At 44.2% G+C, this 23246-nt stretch overlaps 1 protein-coding gene across 2 annotated transcripts in view; it reads left to right on the top strand.

Moving 5' to 3' along the window:
• Positions 1-1217: 1217 nt before the first annotated feature.
• The window catches only part of CFAP53 (cilia and flagella associated protein 53), a 36696-nt gene continuing 14667 nt past the window's right edge, over positions 1218-23246 (top strand). Inside the window, exons 1-4 of one of the 2 annotated variants that reach the window (XM_073343529.2) lie at positions 2265-2466; positions 7556-7785; positions 14292-14343; positions 15148-15321. In XM_073343529.2, the coding sequence (XP_073199630.1) occupies positions 2444-2466; positions 7556-7785; positions 14292-14343; positions 15148-15321 (479 nt within the window). In that variant the 5' untranslated portion in view covers positions 2265-2443. Of the gene's footprint in view, positions 1362-2264; positions 2467-7555; positions 7786-14291; positions 14344-15147; positions 15322-23246 lie in introns of those variants that run through there. The other variant, XM_073343530.1, reaches the window with a different exon arrangement.

Genomic DNA, 23246 nt, shown 5'->3' with positions numbered 1-23246 from the left:
CCAGATGATGAAGATGTCATCAATATAGCGCAAGTAGAGTAGGGGCTTTAGGGGACGAGAGTTGAGGAAGCGTTGTTCTAAATCAGCCATAAAAATGTTGGCATACTGTGGGGCCATGCGGGTACCCATAGCAGTGCCGCTGATCTGAAGATATACATTGTCCCCAAATGTGAAGTAGTTATGGGTAAGGACAAAGTCACAAAGTTCAGCTACATTCCATTTACATTCCTTGTAAAACATATTCCATCAGAGGACATAAAGGTTCTGTTCCCAACTCTGCTACTGACTCACTATGTGACTCTAGGCAAGTCACATAAACGTACATTTTCGTAGTGAGTGGAGCAGTGGTGGTGCCCTAGGAGTGCTATCTCCATACACAGTGGTAACACATGGGTCTGTGAGAGCACGGTATTAGCAGCAGTGGCTCCATATGTCGTGGCAGCATATGTGCTGATGGGAGCATGGTGGTGACGCGGCTCCCGGCTTGGTGGCGTCCTACATGGTGGCAGTATGTGCGTGTGTGCTGGCGGGAGCAGAGTGGTGGCGCACAGCCCTGTGCTCTGGCCCCACATGTCGTGGCAGTGGGTGTTGGTGGGAGTATGGCGGTACCACCACCCTGGACCCAACAGCCCCATACACGGTAGTGGTGGTGCGTTGGCTGGTGGGTGAATGGTGGTGGCAGGGCTCTGTGGTCTGCATCCATATATGGGGGTGCTATGTGTGCTGGCGAGGGGATAGGGCTGGCAGGCCCTGTGCTCAGGGGCGGTGCTGTGTGTGCAGGTGGGAACATGCTTGGTGTAACTGGGGCCAGGGCTCAGTGGCCCGATAGACAGGGGGAGCAAAGCAGGCTGCTGTAGTGTGGGGAGCACAGCCCCATGGCATACAGGACAGTCTGGCCTGCAGCTTTGCGCTAGGGAACGAGACCTAGGCTGCCCGCCCTGCAGAAGGCCCTGCTCTGACAGTGGTGGCCCCGCCCCCTGCGTCCCTGAGCACTGACTGCGGGCACCTAGCAACCACGGCAGGCCTGGGCTTCCACCACGACTCAGAACGTCATTATGCGCATGCTTACTGCTGCCTTTGTGTTCCCCCCACGAACCGAGCTTTCTCGCCGCCCATTCGTGGGCATGCGCCGCACGCTTGCTGACGCGTGATCCTCAGGAGACGGCTCACAGAGCGTTCTCTCCTGAGGTCACTTCCGCTATGCTCCGCCAATTGTCATAGCAACGGGTCGTGCGTCCCGGAAGTGGCGGCGGCCGGGCAGTCTCCCCGCGGTTCCAGCGGCGGCCGGGGGAGTGATGCTGGGCCAGTGGAGCCAGCGCCTCCGGGAGGTGACGGGCCCCACCCCGCACTCAGTGGCGCTGGTGAGACGCTCGGGCTGAGGCGCAGGCGCAGGGCCGGGGGACGGGAGTGGGCGCAGGCGCAGAGGCACGGTGTGGGGCGCGGGGTAGGGGGCCATAGGTGCTGGAACTGGCGGGTGCGGGGGGGTGCTGCTGCACCCTCGGGCACGAAGTGGTTTCCATCATGTCCAGGGTTTTCAGCTGGGTCCAATGGCTCTCGGCTGCCCCGCTGTACACATTGTTCCAGTGCCCCTGGTGGGCGCAGGCGCTGCGGTAGGGTGGGGAGGCAGCGGCGCTGGGTGCAGGCAGTGGTGAGCTGGAGCCGGTTCCCACCAGTTCGCTGGAACCGGTTGTTAAATTTAGAAGCCGTTTTACAACCGGTTCTAAAAGGGCTTCTAAAGTTAACAACCGGCCAAAAGTGGCGCCTTGGGCATCGACTCCGTGGGTGCTCCTTGGCTGGAGCACCTACGGGGGAAATTTGGTGGGTGCAGAGCACCCACCGGCAGCTCCCTGCCCGGCCCCAGCTCACCTCCACTCCGCCTCTGCTTCCTCCCCTGAACGCCCCGCTGTGCTTCTCGGCCCCCCCCGGCTTCCCGCGAATCAACTGTTCACGCAGGAAGCCTGGGAGGGCTGAGAAGCAAGCGGCAGCTTCGCGCTCAGGCCCAGGGAGGCGGAGCAGAGGTGAGCTGGGGGCGCCAGGAGGGCCACCTGCGCTGCAGCAGGTAACCCGGGCGGGGGGGGGGGGGGCGCAGGGGAACCGCTCCCTGCCCCAGCTTGCCTCTGCCTCCCTGGGCCTGAGCATGAAGCCGCTGCTTGCTTCTCAGCCCTCCCAGGCTTCCCGCGCAAACAGCTGATTTGTGGGAAGCTGGGGGCGGAGAAGCAGAGCGAGGCGGCGCATTCAGGGGAGGAGGCAGAGCGGAGGTGAGCTGGGGCCAGGCACCGAGCGGGGTGGGGAGCTGCTGGTGGGTGCTCTGCACCCACCAAATTTCCCCCGTAGGTGCTCCAGCCCCGGAGCAGCCACGGAGTCGGTGCCTAAGGCACCACTTTTGATATGATCAGTGTGGGGAGCAGCTACCCTGCCCCTAGGAGCTAGAGGGACCTGCCGGATGCTTCCTAGGAGCTGCCCCAGGTAAGCAATGCCGGGACTCCTCACCTTGCCCCCTCCGGCAGGTCCCTCTGGCTCTTAGGGGCAGGGTGGGCACCCACTACGGTGGCCCATGAGACCCTCCTGCCCAGTTCTGGGGGTGGACAGGCGAGGGGAATGGATGGGGTAGGGGACCGGGGGGGAGGGTGTCAAGGAACGCGGGGGGTTGGATGGGGCAGGAGTCCCGGGGGGGCGGGAGTGGGCCATGACCCCCTCGTGGGGTGAGGAGGGAACCGGTTGTTAAGATTTTTGTCAGTTCATCACTGGGTGCAGGCACTGCACTATGGTGCGTGGCCAGTGTTTTCCTCAGGCATTGAAATGGAGGGAGGTGTTCAAATTTATGGGGGGGGCAGGGCTGATGAGGGGTGAGACCGTGAGGGTGAAGGTGGCTCTGTGGCACTACAGTAAAAACTGAAAAATGTTTCATGACCATTTAATTAGATTTAACTCATGTTTTAAAATCATCACAAAAATTAAAGTTGGCTACTCAAGCCTTCTATGAAGCACTACATCTTGATCCTTCTTGGTTTCGTGTTATAATTTTGCACAACTCTGTTAATGAACTTCTTGAATGCAATGCGTTCATCTTTGGTGGCCACTCGTGTGTCCGGTATTTCCATTCCTTCAATTGATATGCTCATTAGATCATTCACATGATTCGGCAGAAGGCAACTTCTTTCAGAACACAAAATTCTATTCAATGAGTCAAAAGCACGCTCAAATGTAGCTGTTGTGACTGGGAGTAACAAGAGATGAATTCCTACTTCTTTCATCTCAGGAAACATAGCACAAAGATTGGGTCAAGCCACTAGCGATGATAAAAAAGAAAAGGAGTACTTGTGGCACCTTAGAGACGAATACATTTATTTGAGCATAAGCTTTCGTGAGCTACAGCTCACTTCATTGGATGCATTCAGTGGAAAATACAGTGCGGAGATTTATGTACACAGAGAACATGAAACAATGGGTGTTACCATACACACTGTAACGAGAGTGATCAGGTAAGGTGAGCTATCACCAGCAGGAGAGCGGGGTGGGGTGGGGAAGAACCTTTTGTAGTGATAATCAAGGTGGGCCATTTCCAGCAGTTGACAAGAACGTCTGAGGAACGGTGGGGGGGAATAAACATGGGGAAATAGTTTTACTTTGTGTAATGACCCATCCACTCCCAGTCTTTATTTAAGCCTAAATTAATTGTATCCAGTTTGCAAATTAATTCCAATTCATCAGTCTCTCATTGGAGTCTGTTTCTGAAGTTTTTTTGTTGAAGAATTGCCACTTTTAGGTCTGTAATCGAGTGACCAAAGAGATTGAAGTGTTCTCCGACTGGTTTTTGAATGTTCTAATTCTTGACGTCTGATTTGTGTCCATTTATTCTTTTACGTAGAGACTGTTTTGTTTGGCCAACGTACATGGCAGAGGGGCATTGCTGGCACATATCACATTGGTAGATGTGCAGGAGAACGAGCCTCTGAAAGTTGAAGTAAAATCTTCATTAATTTGTTGTATGATATTCCACTCTGTGTTCAAATTCTCTATTCTGTCCTGAGCACATGGCAGCCCCATTGCTGGTTGTGCCTCACTCCACTCAACTCTTGGTGTTTTATAGGACAGCGATCTGTAAAAGCTACATAGAGGTTGAGTAGAATCTATAAGTCGCTGTTGTAGATTTTTAAGAATCAAGTCTGTGTACTTTGTCTTAACAAACATTTCTTGTCCTTTTCACTTAAGGATTCAATATAAATGCCTTCATTACTCAACTTAAGGACTGAAGTCTTTGCTTTTTCCAGTAGTTTTTCAATGGATAGCTCTCTGATTGATCCAAATGTAGCTTCTATTGCTGGACAAAGATCTACTACTGTTGTAGCAGATGCCTGGATGGCATTGTTTAATGACCCAAGTGGTTTCAACAGTAGACTTACAAGGGAGAGAATGACAATAATCTTCTCTGAATGTAGTAACAAAAGTAATCCACCAGCCTCACTACTTAGATCCATCCCATCTTGGTAGATACTTTCCAAAGCCAGTAATAATGGCTGGCGTAATTTTAAGACAACAGCCAAGGATTGCTCATGAGAAAGCCAGAGGGTTTTCCCAGGTTGGACTAATTTGAACTTGAGTCCCAGTGTATCTTCTATATTTTCCAAGATATTCAGTCTTTTTGGACTCTTGCAGAAAAAAGAATATAATGAAGACATTAAATTTATAGCTTTTTAAATGTCTTTTGAAGAGTCTGCAGCTCGTACTAGCACTAGTTGGAGTAGATGACCTCTGCAGTGTGTATAGGAGAGCTTAGGGTTACACTTTTCTCTGAGTAAAGCTTGTACTCCACCATGTCTTCTAGAGAATTTTGCAGCTCCATCAAATATAGAAGCAGCCATCTGTTTGGGGTCCAACTGACAAGCATTTAACTCTTCTAAGATGTGGGTTGTCACAGATGCAGCCAATGTGTCTTCTGTAACTTGAACAGCTAGAAACGCATCTACTGGCCTACGACTGACATCAAGAAAACCTACACAATGACTTAATACTTGATGCCCATTTGCATCGGTGCATTCATCAGCCATGTGTGCACATTTTTTTGTGTGGTGAGAGAGTTCTTCACTTTTTCAACTGTTGAGTCTTTCACTGTTGCACCACATGCGTCTAGCTAGTCAGTTGAGATACATGAAGTGAGCTGTAGCTCACGAAAGCTCCTGCTCAAATAAATTGGTTAGTCTCTAAGGTGCCACAAGTCCTCCTTTTCTTTTTGCCAAGACAGACGAACACGGCTGTTACTCTGAAATCAGTTAAGATAGTGAGTATATGCTGGTCTTGTTCAGAACCAGTGTTCAGCTTCAGGATGAACAAGTGACAATGCACTTAACATTGGCCTCCAGTTTGTAGTGTGTGATGTATCTTGCTGAAATAGAATGTATGATGCCACAGCCATGTTTGGTCACATGAACTGTGTTGTGTCTCCAGCATTCTTAACAGCCTCATTAACACTCACTGGTGTTGTCCTTGGTCAGTGGAGTCTCGGAGTTCAGAGGTGCGTTCACATGAGTTCACCTCCCAGGTGGGGGCAAGAGGGCACCTTGCTCGTTCCTCCAGCTGCTCACCGTTCGCTCTGGCCTCTGTTGTTTGTTGTGCCACTGTTCACTCCATTGCAATGTTGCCAATGGCGCTGCGCCGTCACCTTCTGCTGCCACCTGCCACTCTGACCTCTGCTAGTTGGTCTGTTGAGGTTCCACCCAGCTCTCAGTGATTTCAGCTGAGCTCTCGGTGGGGGAACCTCGCTGCTAGTGCAGACTGGGCCGTCTCTTCCACAGAAACACTGTCCCACAGCAGTTCTAAGCACTTAGACCTGATTTCAGCTGTAGTGGTTACTTAAGAAAACAAAAGCCTATCTATGGAGCCTAATCAGCTCTGTCTTTAAAGAGTGGAGAGGGGCAGGTTAAATAGTACTTGTGACTCAGGCAGACCATCAAGCAAAACACCTGTCCCTACCCTCTCTTGATGCCCTCAATCAGCATAGGCTAAGTACAGTTCTACTGCCCTCTACTCAGACAACAAGAATAAGAACATTTCATTTCCTCCCCCTCGCCCCCTGCATTCAAGTGATTTGTAACCCAACCTCAGCCAATCTATCACTTGGCCAATGCAGCTCTGTTTGCTGGATACCTAGGTAGATTAGGTGTGAATGTAAATACAATCTGGTCTTGAAGACTTTCCCCCTAGCTCATCACTAGCTGTCCAGGAGAGCTCATTTAGACTTTGCTTACAAATCATAATTTGAAATTATTAGGTTGGCCAACATCACGGAAATGAATGCACGGACATTGTCATAAAAAACAACAGCTGTATAAGGAAGCTAGTCTATGTTTATACTTTTCAAATCTGTTTATACTTTTTCAGATACACATATTTTATCATACACTGTATATGCTTTTAAAGTGTGTATTAACGTTTCTATTTCAATTCACATTTCCAAACAATCACTAAACAGGCAACACTGCATGTAACTAGTTTACAAAACTGGGGGCGGGGGAAGAGGTTGGAGAAATTCGTTGGGCGGGGAGGGAATCCCTGTGCGTGGTGGAGTGGTGAGACCCCAGGGCAGGACCGCAGAGCATGTGATGTTTCCGCTGCAGGGTGGAGGGCCCCAGAGCTGGGGACTTGGCCACGCAGCCGCCAGGTCGGTGTGGGGCAGGGACAACTCAGCCTCTCCCCTGCGTTACAGCGAAGGGCAGCGGGACTCTACTCCTAGGGCTGCCTGCAGAGGTTTGCAGTGTTTATGGTGCTGTGGGTCACTGGCCACAACCATGCTGTCAGTTGAGAGCAACTTATTATCGTTATCATTATTCATTTGTATTACCGTAGCGACTAGGAGCCCTAGTCCTGGACCAGGACCCTAGCAAAGATCAATAAAGGAAGGTCCCTGCTCCAAGGAGCTTACAGTCTCAGTCAATGGCAAGAGACACAAATGGATGCGGACAGAAAAGTAGAGTAGATAAGCAGAGTACGAGTGAGGCCATGTTTATACATACAGCACTAGAGTGGGGCAGCAGAACCGATACAGCTGCACTGCTACAGCACATCTTGTGAAGGTGCGCTATACTGATGGGCAAGAGCTCTCCCATCAGCATAAAAAATCCACGTCTGAGCAGCAGAAGTTATGTCAGTGGGAGAAGCTGCAGCACCGTGCACACAAGCGCTTATGTTGGTGTAATTTATGTCGCTCACGGGGTGGTTTATTTACAACCCTGAGTGCCATAAGTTATGCCGGCACAGGCTGTAATGTAGACAGAGCCCAAGTAGTGAGTCAGTATTAGTCAGCACAGTAAACCATGGTCTCTGTGACCTAGAGGTGAATGGGTCCTAATCCCATTACCTAGCCCTTGAGCTATCTAGTCCTTCCTAGAATGGTGGCTTGCATTTACTGAAAAGTGTAGTTTTTGAATTTTATATTTAACATTACTTTGAACTCCTATTAATACCTGCTTTATGATTGGTCGTTACCTGTTTGAGATGATAAACTAAAAGAGAGCCATTGGTCTTGTTTCCATTGTTAAAAATATATTTTCTTTTACAGAGGGCCAAGTTTCCTAAACCTGATAACTTTCAATGTTTCATCTTGGAATGCAGACGTAAAGAAAAAGAACGTCTTGAATACTTGGCTTTCACAAAGGTTCACAACAGAGGTCTGCAGGTCAGTCAGTGGGAGAATCACAATGAACGCAGAAGGCTTCACAGTATTGTACAGAAGAAGGTCGATCAGACAATGCAGGAGTACCTGGCAGGAACTGAGGATAGAAGAGAGAGGTAACAAATCAAAAAGCTGGAGCCAACTGATAAATGGATTTCAGGTTCTTCTCATCCTCATTTCCATGCTTAAAAGCAAGCAAAATTGATTTAGAATAATATCGATGGGAACAAAAGAAACGTGCCCTAATAACTTAAAGTTTCAAGTATGTTCAGTATAGTGACTGCCAAAACAAAATCACTCAATGGATTTCTGCTGTGTGTGTGTAATGAACTGGGGCCATGTAAATAGCAATGCTATTTTTATCGGTGACCCCAGGGCAGAAGCATAGACGGCTTGCACTAAAAGAGAACTAGTTTAGCTGTCAGTTAAATAGCAGGCTGTACAGTTACTGGGCCAAACATTAGAGACAGATGTGGCCACACACGCTAAATCAGTGTGTTAGGGTCATATTTTCATCAGTGAATTCAGCAGATATGTTTTCAGCACTCCTCACTCCAGTTAGCTTTTTTGGTTCTTTAGGGCTAAGAGAGAGTGAACTGCATTCTGGCTCATGTATCAACACAGTTATTAAAACTTCCAACTGCAGGGCTGTCATGCTCTTGGGAGTGGTTCATGACCATGAGTGCCACCATCAGGGCAGACTGTCAAAAGCAGGGCAGAGACCCCAAAGTGGTGGTATATTATATAATTAAATTTCACCAACTCAGTAACAAATATTAACTCCTGGATCAGTGTAACAGTCTTAGTTAGCATGGAGTCACAGACAGTCCTCTTGGGCACTCCAGTCTATCTTGCCACTTGGGCAAGCTGGACTTAGTGATAAATGGTCTCTTACACCGAGAATCACAAAATGTTCAGGTTGCTCCCAGTCCCAAGAGACCAGTCACTTATCCCAGATCAGTTTGTACCTTGGATCTCACACCAGACATAAAGCTGGTAGCTAATCCTGTAATAAACTAATTAAGGATTTATTAACTAGGAAAAAGAAACAAGGTCGTTATTTACAGGTTAAAGCAGGCAGCATATATATGCAAATGAGTTCTGTCTAGGGTTCTAAAAGCACTGTCTTTTTAGGGCTAACCCAGGTTGACCATGGGGTCTCTGTGTTTTGATTCTTAGCTCCATCCCTTGAAAGAGACCAAACAGAAAAGAGATGAAAAATCTTCATGTCAGCTATCTGTTCCAGAATTCAAATTGATAGGATGTGCTTTCTGACATGTAGAACCTTCATGGGTGTAAGAAGGCCATTAAATGAGCCTTTGTGTTGGATGGTCCATTTAGTCTTGATAGTTCTTCTGGATGGATGGGGAAACCACTTTTCCTGCCTAGGTTCACAAGCTCAGAGCAGACATTTTTACAATTATAAAACAAAACTTACATATTACCTTATAGCATGGGATACAGACAAAAGAAGTAAGATTAATGCATGCAGCAACTGACAACCATTTTATAGAGACTAAACACATCCTTACAAGCTCATCATCTGTCTCAAACAGTATTAACATACAAGTGAGCTGGTCTGTTTTCCAGCTATGAATTTGAGCCATGGTGAGAGCTAACACCTGGTTTACTAGTGTCACAACAGTCAAATTGTGTTCTTAGTTATGCCAATACAAAGTCTTTAATTTAACTTTTAGATCCCAGGGCCCACTTGCAGGGCAAGCAGTTAGAAAAAAATATTGTTCCTAGTGAGTAAGTAAATTCAGTCCAGAAATTGTTGATAAACAATACACATGAGACTTCATGATGCCATTTTACGTTTTTATGGAGTAGAACTGAACTTGAATCATCCTAGAAAATAGTCAAATGCTTTAATTTCTTAGTCAGTGTACATCTTTTTCATTAAGCGAATTCAGTGTTGTGAGAAATGCTGGTTTGATAGCCCTGAAGATTAATCTTCTGTCCGTTCCGAGAGTAGGCACTGCACAGTGACTAGTAGTGCAAGTTTCCGTACGCTGTCTTTCAAGCATGACTTAACCCTGACTTGGAGGGGCCATGTGTAGTGAGAAGGAAGTTCAGTGTCCATCACCAGTGAGTCCTTAGAGCAAAAATTCTTGTTGTTAGATACTTTGCTTTACAAATATTAACTAATATTATATTTACCAGTCTCCTCAGAAGTCCTCCTGTGATGTAAGTAAGTGGTGTCATCCCCATTTTACAGGCAGAAAAAGTGACTTGCCCAAGGTCACAAAAGGTGTCATTGTGAGAACTAGGATTAAAATTTATGAGTTCCTGGCTCTCAGTCCCATGTTCTCTCAGTGCTTTTTGGGCCAAATACAGAGGTAAATGGTGATGCATATTACAAGTGGTTGATATAATTTATGTGTTCAGGGAGCAAAAAGGTATTGTACCAGGAAAAGCAAGTAACAGGTGATTGTTAGAATGTCTCAGATAAAGTGGACACTTCTCTTACTTCTTATACCCTATTGTTGCTTTTCTTAGTAAAACATCCCCTTAAAACATAAAATAGTCTAGTATGAAGCCGCTTATACTTTCACAGACCTAAAAATGTATAACACTGCCTTTACAATTCGTTTGAAATTGGCCACCTCTCTTTCTTTCATATGCAGACATCGGAGCTCAATGTCCAAGTTCCGTTACCAGAGGATGCCCTCTATATCAAGAATCATAGAATATCAGGGTTGGAAGGGACCCCAGAAGGTCATCTAGTCCAACCCCCTGCTCAAAGCAGGACCAATTCCCAGTTAAATCATCCCAGCCAGGGCTTTGTCAAGCCTGACCTTAAAAACCTCTAAGGAAGGAGATTCTACCACCTCCCTAGGTAACGCATTCCAGTGTTTCACCACCCTCTTAGTGAAAAAGTTTTTCCTAATATCCAATCTAAACCTTCCCCACTGCAACTTGAGACCATTACTCCTCGTTCTGTCATCTGCTACCATTGAGAACAGTCTAGAGCCATCCTCTTTGGAACCCCCTTTCAGGTAGTTGAAAGCAGCTATCAAATCCCCCCTCATTCTTCTCTTCTGCAGGCTAAACAATCCCAGCTCCCTCAGCCTCTCCTCATAACTCATGTGTTCCAGTCCCCTAATCATTTTTGTTGCCCTTCGCTGGACTCTCTCCAATTTATCCACATCCTTCTTGAAGTGTGGGGCCCAAAACTGGACACAGTACTCCAGATGAGGCCTCACCAATGTCGAATAGAGGGGAACGATCACGTCCCTCGATCTGCTCGCTATGCCCCTACTTATACATCCCAAAATGCCATTGGCCTTCTTGGTAACAAGGGCACACTGCTGACTCGTATCCAGCTTCTCGTCCACTGTCACCCCTAGGTCCTTTTCCGCAGAACTGCTGCCTAGCCATTCGGTCCCTAGTCTGTAGCTGTGCATTGGGTTCTTCCGTCCTAAGTGCAGGACCCTGCACTTATCCTTATTGAACCTCATCAGATTTCTTTTGGCCCAATCCTCCAATTTGTCTAGGTCTTTCTGTATCCTATCCCTCCCCTCCAGCGTATCTACCACTCCTCCCAGTTTAGTATCATCCGCAAATTTGCTGAGAGTGCAATCCACACCATCCTCCAGATCATTTATGAAGATATTGAACAAAACCGGCCCCAGGACCAACCCTTGGGGTACTCCACTTGATACCGGCCGCCAACTAGATATGGAGAGGCTAGGTGTTGTAAACTGCCCTCTAGATGTTGGGTTGAGTACCCATCACTACATGAGTTATTGACTGCAATGCTTTCCCAGTCACAACATGGGGAAGAAACCAGGCTAAGCCAGAGCTTAGTTGCAGCAACTCTGGACAATCCACAGAGTACCCTGTTGAGCTGATGCAGGATCTAAGATCAAGTAGATAAGGAGGCAGGTGCAACGATGGACTCCTAAATTTATTTACTGTTTTAGACTCTCTTTCCCGCTGATGCTCTCTACTCTGTAAGAATGTAGTTTTCAGCTCTCTGGCAGAGCTGATCATTCGAGCATGGTAAAGGGCCAGTAGCACTCTTATCCAAGAATGCATGTGCTGACATAGCAAAGGGGAGTAGTGATCAGCTGTGGTGTCACACAGGGGTGTGATTCCTTCCCAGAATACCAGCAGACCTTTGATTTGGTGCTGTGTTTTTCCTGTCTGAGAATGGAGCATCAGTCAACGGGAGATGTAATGGGTTGGTTTCATTTGTCACAGATGTCCAGGTAGGTAGACTTAACAGAAAGGGCAACTGGTCGAAGATCAGGCAGAGCTATGTGTGCTAGCACATACAGACTGAAAATTGGTCTATAATTCAAGCAGCTGCTAATAATGAGTGGCTGAATTCAGTTCAGTGTCAAAAAGTTGAGTGTGACACCTCTGCCCCCAAACTGCAGAGCAGCATTCAGTTGGAACAAGCACAAAGGCCAATACAGATGAATGAAGGACTGAAGGGTCTCCTCTCCAGGAGGCTCCTGATAGTTTTCATATCAAAGTGGTATGGGAAGAAATCTTCATTTGCAGGTGTTCCAAGTGGGACTGGTATGTCAGGCTATGGTCGAGTTTTACTCCCAACTATGTGACAACTGGATGGAACGTCAGCAGTCGTCCATGGACACAGATTGAGATCGGTCAATTGGCAAGACGATTGTTTAGATGGAAAGTAGTTGCCACTGTATTATTTTCACTAGGATTAGTCTCCATGGCTGGAGGTAAATTGTCAGCATATCCACGCTGACTGAGATTCCCTTTGATCCTGGGGAAATAATTTCCAGTGTCAGCAATACAGATGTTCTCACCATACATATACTTCTCGGCTTGTGTTTCAGGGAGGTTGGAGGTATATCTCTGGGACAAAATGAGAGCCAAAACTGACTCTTGTGGAAGGCCATTATGGAGACATTTAAGGTGACTGATTTTTCTGCCCTATTTACAGGAGGAAGTTTTAGCTGCGAATCATTTCTCAGATGAACTGCATCATTAGCCTACAGGAAATAGGCTGACTGCTAAGATGCTGCAAGTTAATATGCCACACAGTGTCATAGGCTGCTGTCAGATCAATAGTGACTGCCCAAACTTTCTTTCCAGACTTTCATGCATTTTCTATATTTTGAGTCAGATAAAGTTCCTGATCTTGGATCTAGCCTAAAGGCGAGGCAGCTGAGGAGTGACTACCTCATTAATCCACATCAGGATTAATCTCTTCATCGGCTTGTAGTTAACACACAGCAGAGAAATCTGTCAGTAGCTCTCTGGGTCTGTCAATGGTTTTCCTGGCTTGGGAACAGCTACGACCTCTGCTCTGCACCAGGGTTTTGGAATACTGCAATTCTCAGTACAATTCAGAATTTGAAGCAGCCAGTTTTTGCTGATTGACCAAAATTGAGAAACAAACTCATTGTGAATGGTATCTGGACTAGGAGCCTTATTAGGCTGCAGTTGATGTATAGCCAGGTTGAGCTCTTGATGAGTAAAAGGAGTCATCAGGTTCGTATCCACTCCCTGAACCTGCCATTTCTCAGGAACCATCATTTTAACTGTGTGACTGAAAGCTTTGTCTTGATTAGGAGCTCTGCAATTGGCTACCAGCTGGGATGTGGTGGAGTTTGCTGTGGCTGGGTATTCCTTCTTGACCAGCCTAGACTCTCCACTCAATCTCTTAATAGTTTGCTAGACTTTGCAACTGGAAAGTGTGAAGTTCAATTTGGAGATAGTTTCTTTCCATCGCTTTTGCCTTGTTTGAGCTAGAAGATAAATAAGGTCTCTGCTTTTTGTCACAAACCTATTCATTCTTACTGGATTTAAATTCCTGATACAGTCTGGTTGCATCAGATGACTGTCCAGGAATTAATTGTTGACAAAATCCTCGGGGGAGTGGAGGGGTATATATTTCTTTGTGGTGGCCAGAATTTTATCACAGAAACTTGGGAGACTGCACTGATGTTGTTCCAATTATGGGCTGTGTGGGTAAAGACTCAGACAGCTTGAACTCAGAATGAAACGGGTCCTATGCTGCTTTCTGGAAATTCCACTGAGGTTTCCAAAGGCCACTTGTTGTTGGAATTTGTGTGCCTGTTGTGATTAGGCTGATGCTGGGTTTGAGGAAGCATATCAAGCAGTTTATGCTCTGTGGCCACTGGAGAGTACTGACCAGCTGTTGTTTGTTTTTGTTTTTTAAAGTGAGGTGAGGAAAGAATTTGAGGTTCATTGTTTGCTATGGAAAGTGGGTGACAGCTTAGGATCATATAAAAGCTGCATATCGACCGTTGATTCCCCCTCTAGCCTCACACCATCCATATCATCATCTGTGTATCCCCAGTGAGAATGATGTGAATTAAAAGCACCACAATGGACAGAAGATCCTTAAAAGATGGGTAACATAGGAGTTGGCCAGTTGGCAGATGAAGGTTTGTAGACATAAATAAGAGTCAGGTCCTTCACTTTTATAGCCTACCATTCAGTGACATCACTTTGACCTGATGATTAGACTGGAGTTGCTAGATTACCTTCCCTGATGTAGAATGCTATCCCATATTGCCTATGATGGAGGTGAGACATAATGGCACAAGTTGAGAAACAGTGATAAAGGATGTTTCCTGAAGCAAGATGATGAGTGCTTTGTGTTCTACAGCCAACTGGAGGAGGACATCCCTCTTGGCCACTGATCTTCCTTCGATATTGAGGTACAGCACTTTGAGCCGACCCCAACACTAAGGTTTGTGATGCCAGCTCTGAAAGTGACCCCCTTGGAGAACAAGTCGTTTGGGTTGTATTTGTTTTTCACTTTTTACAATGAGAACTTGAGCTCCAATTTTGTCTTTTGTGTACTTTATCATTGATTTTTATACTGATGGCTTCCACAAGAAGGCAGTAGACTTGTTCCCCACCTCTTTAAGATCCATTGATTCCAGAGTGAATTACAACACTTCTGAAGTATGTCATATTTTGGCCTAAATGTCATATTTAACCACGTGCGTTTTATATACTGTAATGTTTAAAATTAAATTACATTTCAAGCTTCATTGTCTAGCAGATTTCCAAGGATTTGATCTCTGAACAATGCCCTTACTTTTTTTTTTTTTTTTTAAAATGGCAGCGTATTTTAACTGCTTCATCTTTTAGAGCAACAGACCCAGCAGAGATGCACAAGGGTCTGTCCATTCTCAGGTGATGTCAGAATTTTGATGGCATAACTCCTTTCATACCAATGCTTGAGTGGACCCTAAATGACCATAGAGATCTATCTATTGCTTTGTCCGTATGCTAAACTGACATGCCATCAGATAAGAAAATGATTGAGGGAGCTAGTTGTCTCTCATGGTTTGTGTATAATAGATTATACACACACACACACTTCTGAGCATAGATTCTGTTAGACAAGATTAACTAAAAACTTTCGATCGGATAATCTCATAGTAAATGTACTAAAGCTGCAGCATTCAACAGACAGGATTGTTTAGCTTTTGTTGAAATTTACTTCCTTTCAGGCTTCGGGCACTTCTGGAAGCAGAAGAAAAGAGCTATTTCACTGAGATGGAGTCAATGGAAGAAACCATGCTGGAAAGAGAAGCAAAAATGAGAGAGCGAGCAAAAGTGCTGAGAGAGACGAGAGAGGAAGAGAGACAAAAATTGGTTGCTCTAAAGCGAGAGCAACAGTTCAGGTAACTCAGTGAAAAAATCTTCTCAGACTGAAAGTGGTAAGTAAATAATCTGACAGGAATGGAGACTGTAAATTAAGGAGGGAAAGATAAATATAACTGAATTGATGTGTATTTAAGTTTCAACACGGTTTATGACAGAGGTGTCCAAACTTTGTCCAGTTGATGGCCATGCTGACTACTTACCAAGAGCTAAAGGGCCTCACCTAACTTGAATACAGTGAAGCAGATTGTAGTCCTTATTTTCAATAAAGAGGTGCAGCCTGTGAGGACAAGAGGTCCAAGCTTGCAATGCTGGTCCAGATCAAGATAGCTCCTAGCAAGCAATACTCCCTATTGTGTGTAAACTACACATTTTATTCTAAACGAACATGGCAGCAGGCCACATTGAGCTGCACTTTGACCATCCCTCGATTCAAACATTCAGAAACAATGGAAGTTTCTTTCATTTATAAAGACTAAAAATCATTTCACATGTGACTGTCTTAGCACTTTACCCTGCAAATTCAATCACTCTTGTGGTTCCTCAATAGGATGTAAAGTTATATTTTAGTTTGGTACATGCAGTGTGTAAATGCCCAGAAGTGAATGTGGCCTAAAAATAGGTTTGTATAGCTGAATATATTCTTTCATGAGTTTCAATGAGAAAAAGTTGAAACTATCCAAAAAAAATCAGGGTTTAAATTCATTGAACAACTCTTTAGAAGTGATATAAGTGGCCATTTTGAGCTAAGGATCTAACTTTTTTCCTTCTCATACAGCGTGATCTAACATTCTGGGCCAAATCTTCATGGGTGCTGAGCCCTGCACCTTCCTTTGAAGTCAGTGAGTGTTGTAGGTGCTTATCACCCCGAGGTGTTGGCACAATAAATCTAACTAGTTCAGTTCTTTGAAATCTTTAGTTTTCTGGGGAAGAGATGGAAATAACTCACATGTAGGTGAATTATAATCCTTTCTGAAGGGTCCCTCTCAAACCTCAATGTTCGGGAATCCTTAGCTCCTACTCTCTAACATATAGAAGCTGGAAAGGAAAATCAAGGAAGACTTGAGCGTACCCTCTCCTTAAAGTCCAAGTACCCAGTTCAGACAAACAAATGTCCTTTTACTCTCTCAGATATTGATCTTGTGTGCTGGGATAGGTGCTCATGCAACATATGCAGGTGCAAATTCAGATGCAGACTCAAATGAGGCCCTTGCAATTTATACTATATCCCTCCATTCTGTCAGCTCCTAATTTAAGCTGTTAAAACTCACTTTGGTCTTAAAATTGTTCCAAGGTCACATTTCCTGACTGCCTTAGTAGTTTGCACATGCAACCATTTTCATACCCCGGCTAAGCAAACTGCATGGTGAACTGTTCAAATTGTAAAAAGAAAAGGAGTACTTGTGGCACCTTAGAGACTAACCAATTTATTTGAGCATGAGCTTTCGTGAGCTACAGCTCACTTCATCAGATGTTTACCGTGGAAACTGCAGCAGACTTTATATACACACAGAAATCATGAAACAATACCTCCTCCCACCCCACTGTCCTGCTGGTAATAGCTTATCTAAAGTGATCAACAGGTGGGCCATTTCCAGCACAAATCCAGGTTTTCTCACCCTCCACCCCCCCACACAAATTCACTCTCCTGCTGGTGCTAGCCCATCCAAAGTGACAGCTCTTTACATAATCAAGTCGGGCTATTTCCTGCATAGATCAAGGTTTTCTCACATCCCCCCCACCCCCATACACACACAAACTCACTCTCCTGCTGGTAATAGCTCATCTAAACCAGCAGGAGAGTGAGTTTGTGTGTGTATGGGGGTGGGGGGGATGTGAGAAAACCTTGATCTATGCAGGAAATAGCCCGACTTGATTATGTAAAGAGCTGTCACTTTGGATGGGCTAGCACCAGCAGGAGAGTGAATTTGTGTGGGGGGGTGGAGGGTGAGAAAACCTGGATTTGTGCTGGAAATGGCCCACCTGTTGATCACTTTAGATAAGCTATTACCAGCAGGACAGTGGGGTGGGAGGAGGTATTGTTTCATGATTTCTGTGTGTATATAAAGTCTGCTGCAGTTTCCACGGTAAACATCTGATGAAGTGAGCTGTAGCTCACGAAAGCTCATGCTCAAATAAATTGGTTAGTCTCTAAGGTGCCACAAGTACTCCTTTTCTTTTTGCGAATACAGACTAACACGGCTGTTCCTCTGAAACCTGTTCAAATTGTGTGTCAGAAGTGGGTCACTGTTTTTGGAAGGCCTTAGAAAATTAGATTTACAAAGTTGCCATTCATCTAGCATTGGAGATAGTAACATAAAGCTAAGACGATTGGAGTTGGACTAGTTTTTGAACAATGGAATACAAAATACTACCAAAGTGGAAATGAAAGAATAGGCTCTGTCCATGAATGATGATTGTATCAGTTACAGCATGTCTTTGCTGTGCATGATCAGAAAAGGTTGTCATCCCTCAAATCATCCCTTATCACTCGAGTCAAAATATTTAGATGAAAAATTAACTTTTTACTGGATAATAAACATTTCTTAACACATATAATTTATTCCTAAATAGTTATGCTGGAACATGGGATTTGGGCATTTTTTTGTTTGTACCACAGCTCTTGCAGTGCTGTATGAGCATTTTAATTAGTCACTTCATGGTTTGGGGTAATCATATTGTGTTAATATATTTGAACTGTTGCTCAGAATTTACTAAGCTCATTTATAGGATAATGAAAAGGTAAGTGTAACCTACAAAGATGTAATGTGATGGAGAGGATTCTGATGGCACCTGAGGCAGTAGGACAGTCAACTGTGATATGCAAAGCTATCATTTATCTTTTTTCCTGCACCGTCTCTAGTGATGTTTCTGTCTCACATTCAGCCTTTCATAGGACTTAGTTACCTCTCTCTCCCTCACTCCCATCCTACTCTTGGTACCTCTTCTGTTTTGATGTTCACTTTTTCTTCTCCTTTTGTTCTATGGCCTTTTATCTTGGGATCTTTACTTTTTCTCTTCTCCTCCCAGGACCTCTGTACTGGTCCTGGGTACAATTCCTGTCCTATAGATCCCCACATACAAACTATCTTAGAGTTTCTCTGGTTAAAGTGCCTATTTGTTGCAAGTTCCCATAGCAGCATTAACAGGAAGCAGTAGCTACTTTTAAACTTGAAGTATCAACCTCCCAGGAGAAGAGTTCCAGTCTTTGTCCAATATTATTAGTGTTACTGTAACACTAGGCACCCTAGTCATGGACCTGGGCCCCGTTGTGCTAGGCACTGTAAAAACAAGGAACAGAAAGGTAGCTCCTGCCTCTGCCTAAATATAAGACAAGACAACAGACCCAGGAGTACAAATAAACAATCAGATAGTATTGGTGAGCATGACAGGCAGTGGTCTCTGCACAGCGACAGCCTAACCATTGTCGTTTTCTGTAGATCTTTGCATTAGCACTGAGAGGGACCTTGCCCCCACCTTGTTCTTGAACTACCTGGGGCCAGTGTGGCTCCCGGTATAAACTCGAGCAGCCTGCAGGGCTATCCTAATTTGCATCTTTGTTGCAGTGGCCACATGGATCATTCTAGGGATACAGAATCACTGGAACAAAAGCAGGGCCAGCCCTACCCCAAATGACGCCCCAGGCAAGGGGCATCTTCGGCACCTCCCTCTCCCGCCATTTGTTAAACTTTTGAATACCTCATTTTTTTTATTGCATTTGTATTCTATTTCACGACTTTGATGCATGATTTGCATGCATAATTTATCCCTGTCATATAAGATGATAAATTTGCATGCTAGAATCTGTAAATCTGTATTTATTCATGTCCTATATAATCAAATAAAAATATTCATTTCCTATAAACTTACAGAAACTTTTTAATTTTAAGAATAACTGAAATGGACTAACAGCAAGAAATTGAGCTGTGGACCAGTATTAAATAGTGTTACAGTCGGTGACAGCCTTAGAATGTTAACTCTAGTCCTTTAGTTCAAAAGGTTGCTTTTCTCGCCTTTGCTCCTGCAAACTGAGGCACAGCTTCAGAGAGATCCAAACACTGGCCAATGGTATTTTTCAAGTAATAAAATAGCAAGCAACTTCAGTCTCTCGTTGGCCACCACCGATTTGAAGATATGTTTTAATGAGCCTGAGCTTTGAAAAGCTGCGCTCAGCATTCACGACTGTGACTGGGCAGCATGAACAAAATCCTCAAAGCTATCCACACATTAGGAAAAGTGTCCTTCAGCTCTGCATCATGAATGAATTGGAGAACTTGGAGTAGCAAGTGCTTCATGTGTTGCAAAATGTGGGGGATGTTGTCCAATTTGACAGAGATGTTTATCGTTGACGTCTGAACATTCCACATGTGTCAGCATCTATGTGTCTGTGTTCTTCCATCTTAGAAAGTCACAATTATGTGTTCAGCACGGCAAAAGAAGTAACAGTATTTCTTTTATATTGTTGCATAGATAGGGGTTTGATAGCTATCGCTGGTGTCTCATTAAATATGTCCTTTATTAGTCGCTACTTACACTCTTCAAGTCTTAAAACACAAGTACACTTTCACAATTAGACAGTAAAACAAGGTTCACAATGATCTCACTGGGCTCTCAGTTCACTTCACTTCGTTCTTGTATCTGACTGACTGACACCGTGCCCCTTCTATACCCATAAGGGCATGGCTGACAACATTCTAGGAGGTTCAAGGAAAAGGTTCAAGGTAGTTCTCAAAAAGTCTGGAAGGTTCCATGAGATTCTACAAAGGTCCAGAACATTCTAGTAGGTTAGTGAAAAATGAATCCACAAACAGAATACCTGAAACATTTTACTTCCCTTTATTTTCCCTTTTGTTGCTAACATCAAAAACAGCAACCCAAGCCTAGTGCCCCCAAGCCTGGCACCCCAGGCAGTCACCTGGGTCATCTGCTCTTAAATCTGGCCCTAGACATAAGAAAACTCTGGCTATTTCCCTCCTTCTCCTATCTCGCCCTCTGTGCTGGATCTCCTGGGGGAGGAGAGGACCTTTTGCACATGGAAACCTTCTCCCCTGACTGCATGTAACCCTTTCCACTGGTTTTGCTGGCACAAAGGAAGTACAGCTCAGCAACACTGTTCCCTCTAAGCTGTGCGCGTGTGTGTGCCCACACAGATCCTAAACCCCGCGCACACGGCAAAACACTGCACGCACAAAAATTTGCACAGAAAAATTTTTTTGCGCACACAGCCTGTCAAAAATTAGAGGGAACATTGCTCAGCAGTGAATTCCATCTCTCTCAACTGTGTTTTATGTGTGTGCCTTAAAAAATTTAATACAGCCAGCACAAACTGTCAACAGATTGAATGAATTATCTTTTGACCTCCTTCTTAAGACTGGTATCTTCCTTCTTTCTTCCAGTTTCATGCATTTGCTTAGTATTTTTGAATCCTTTTTTCTTTATCCTTTCTTTTCCCCACTGAGTGAAGGTGGTTAGTGTCATGGTATGTGGGGAGAAAGGGTCTCTTCCTCCTGAAGTCTTCAAAAGCTGATGTCACTCTAATCTGTGGTAGGGTACTCTATCACTATGAATTAAAGCTTTGTCCCCTGTACTCATGAGCCATATTTCCATTGCTTCAGATTATCTTGGTTGTTGTCTTAGGGTCTGGTCATGGGAGAGAGGTTATTCTTGAGATATTTTGGGCTCAGATAGTGGAAAACTTTGAAGAAGAAGAACAAGGGCCTTGAGTTTTATCCTAGATTCTCTGGGGAGCCAGTGCAATGGCCAGGGTAGAGATGGTGCCTGTTCTTTTACTTGGGCTTCTCTCAGAAGCTTGTAATAGCCAGTTGTACCTCAGCCATAATCACTCTCATGGGTGTAGTTCTGCAAAGCTTCATATTCTCTCTCACCTAGTTCATGAAACCACAGGGGGTGTTGGTGAGAAATTATGAACTCAAATGTGAGCAATTAATAATGTGAACAACAACAGTTTCTATTTCTATCACATCTATCTCTGGAAACATTTTATCCTAGCTATTTTGATGCCTAAATGAGATTGGAACCTGGATGAAGGACATCTCACTGAAGTTAAACCTAGGAAAGATGACCTTTGTAGAAAGAGGGGAATGTTTTGAAGAACTGTCCAACAGTGTGATATCACCTTCCATCTAGCTTTGGAAGATTCTTGTAACTTAGGGGGCGATGCTAATCTCTGCTGCTTTGGGCCTGGTTATTTATTAAAATATGGTTTTATAACTTTTTTTTAAATAAATCACTGGCAACTTTAATTTTTGAGTTATTCCATTTTCCCTTTCTCGCCATCCTATCAGTTGGAGCCAAAGAGAACTTTCCTTATTGATATATTTTAGAGACATGTACAATGCCAGAGTTTGCATAAAAAGATGGTATTCCCTGCTTTCCTGTGTTAACACTACAGGCATCTCACGCAGAAGGCTGTTATCACAGCAATTTTGTCTCAGATCCATTACATGGATAAATCATTGTGAGGGAAGTAAATTTGGCTTCTGTCTTCTCAAAATTACTATATACAGTCTGCATTTTTAATGTTAAGAGGCTTAGGACAGCAAAGTGAAGAAGTAAAACAGCCATCTGGGGGAGCAGATGTTCATATGTTGCTGTTAAAGCTGCTTTGAAGGACTTATTTTGATGGAATCAATCAATTTACAGTTATTTTATATTAAAATTCTAACCATGGCAAACTTTTCTCCTTGAGATTTCTACTAAATTCAAGTTGCATGAAACTACTAAATTACTTAAAACTACTAAATTCAGATTGCATGAAATAAAATAACAAAATTTTAATCCCTTCATGGCTGAGAGAACTTTGAACCCCTTGTATTGAGGGAGTATAGTTTTCCTTAGGATAATACCTTTCAGATCTCAAGAACTATACATTTCCTTTGGAACACTATGGAAATAGTACATTTTCTCATTAATACTGATTTTTTTAGTGTCTAGTCACTGAATTCTACCCAAAATTCTACACTATTCACGTAGCTGAAGTTGTATATCTTAGATCGACCCCACGTGGTAGTGTAGACAAGCCCATACATTGTGCTTGGTGGACCTCACATGATCATTTTGATCGTTCTTTCTTTTCCATTGACAAGCCTCTCCAAAGATTAGGTTACACCTACAGTTAAAATGCAGGTTGTTAACTGTAACTAAAATGCAAAAAAACTGGAAACAGCATTTTATAGTTGTTTAACACTTCATACATGCAGCAAGATGCCAGTGAGCCTAATTTATAATTCTTAGCCTTTACCTTGCATTTCATACCTTCAGAGCATTTTATAGAACTGAACTCATCCTCAGAACAGCATATGAAAAGGGGAAGTATTCTAAATCCTTTCGTTGCAGAGGAGGAAATAAATTTAAGTCCAAGAAGTGTCCAATGTCCTAACCACACCCTCATGCTATCTCCCTAGATGTGGTGGTAGCAGATGGTGGCATGTTAGCTGTATTAAGGCAGGGCATCAATTGGAGTGCTAGAGATAACTAAACACAATCCAAGGCATCTGTGGACTTTTATAAAAATTAAAAAAAAAGTCAGGATATGAAATAAATAGTTTGGTTCTTCTGTATGCTCCTTTTAAGTCATAATTTAAATGTCTAAAACTCAATATTTTTGTTAGAAAAGGAGATGTGATTCTATTTCACAGAACTGGATATTCTACCAGCTACTCAAATGTTGCCCACAATCAAAAGTGTAATTCCTGGAAAATGATCTATCAGCAAGTACTTCTTTATGCAATACTCAGAATCTCTGTATCATCACAGAACTTGCATCTTGTTCAGTCTCCTCTCACCTGCCTTACAAGCCATACTGAGCTCTATGAAAAGCAAAAAAAGACTGTTGTGAGAAAAGGCAACTGGAACTAAAATGTTGTAAGGCACGTTAACCAAAGCATCCAACAAGCTGGAAAGGTGCTGAGCACTGCTGCTAACT

This window comes from Lepidochelys kempii, chromosome 5 (assembly GCF_965140285.1).
Source record: "Lepidochelys kempii isolate rLepKem1 chromosome 5, rLepKem1.hap1, whole genome shotgun sequence".
Taxonomy (NCBI): Eukaryota; Metazoa; Chordata; order Testudines; family Cheloniidae; genus Lepidochelys; species Lepidochelys kempii.
This window is presented reverse-complemented; position numbering and strand designations above follow the sequence as displayed.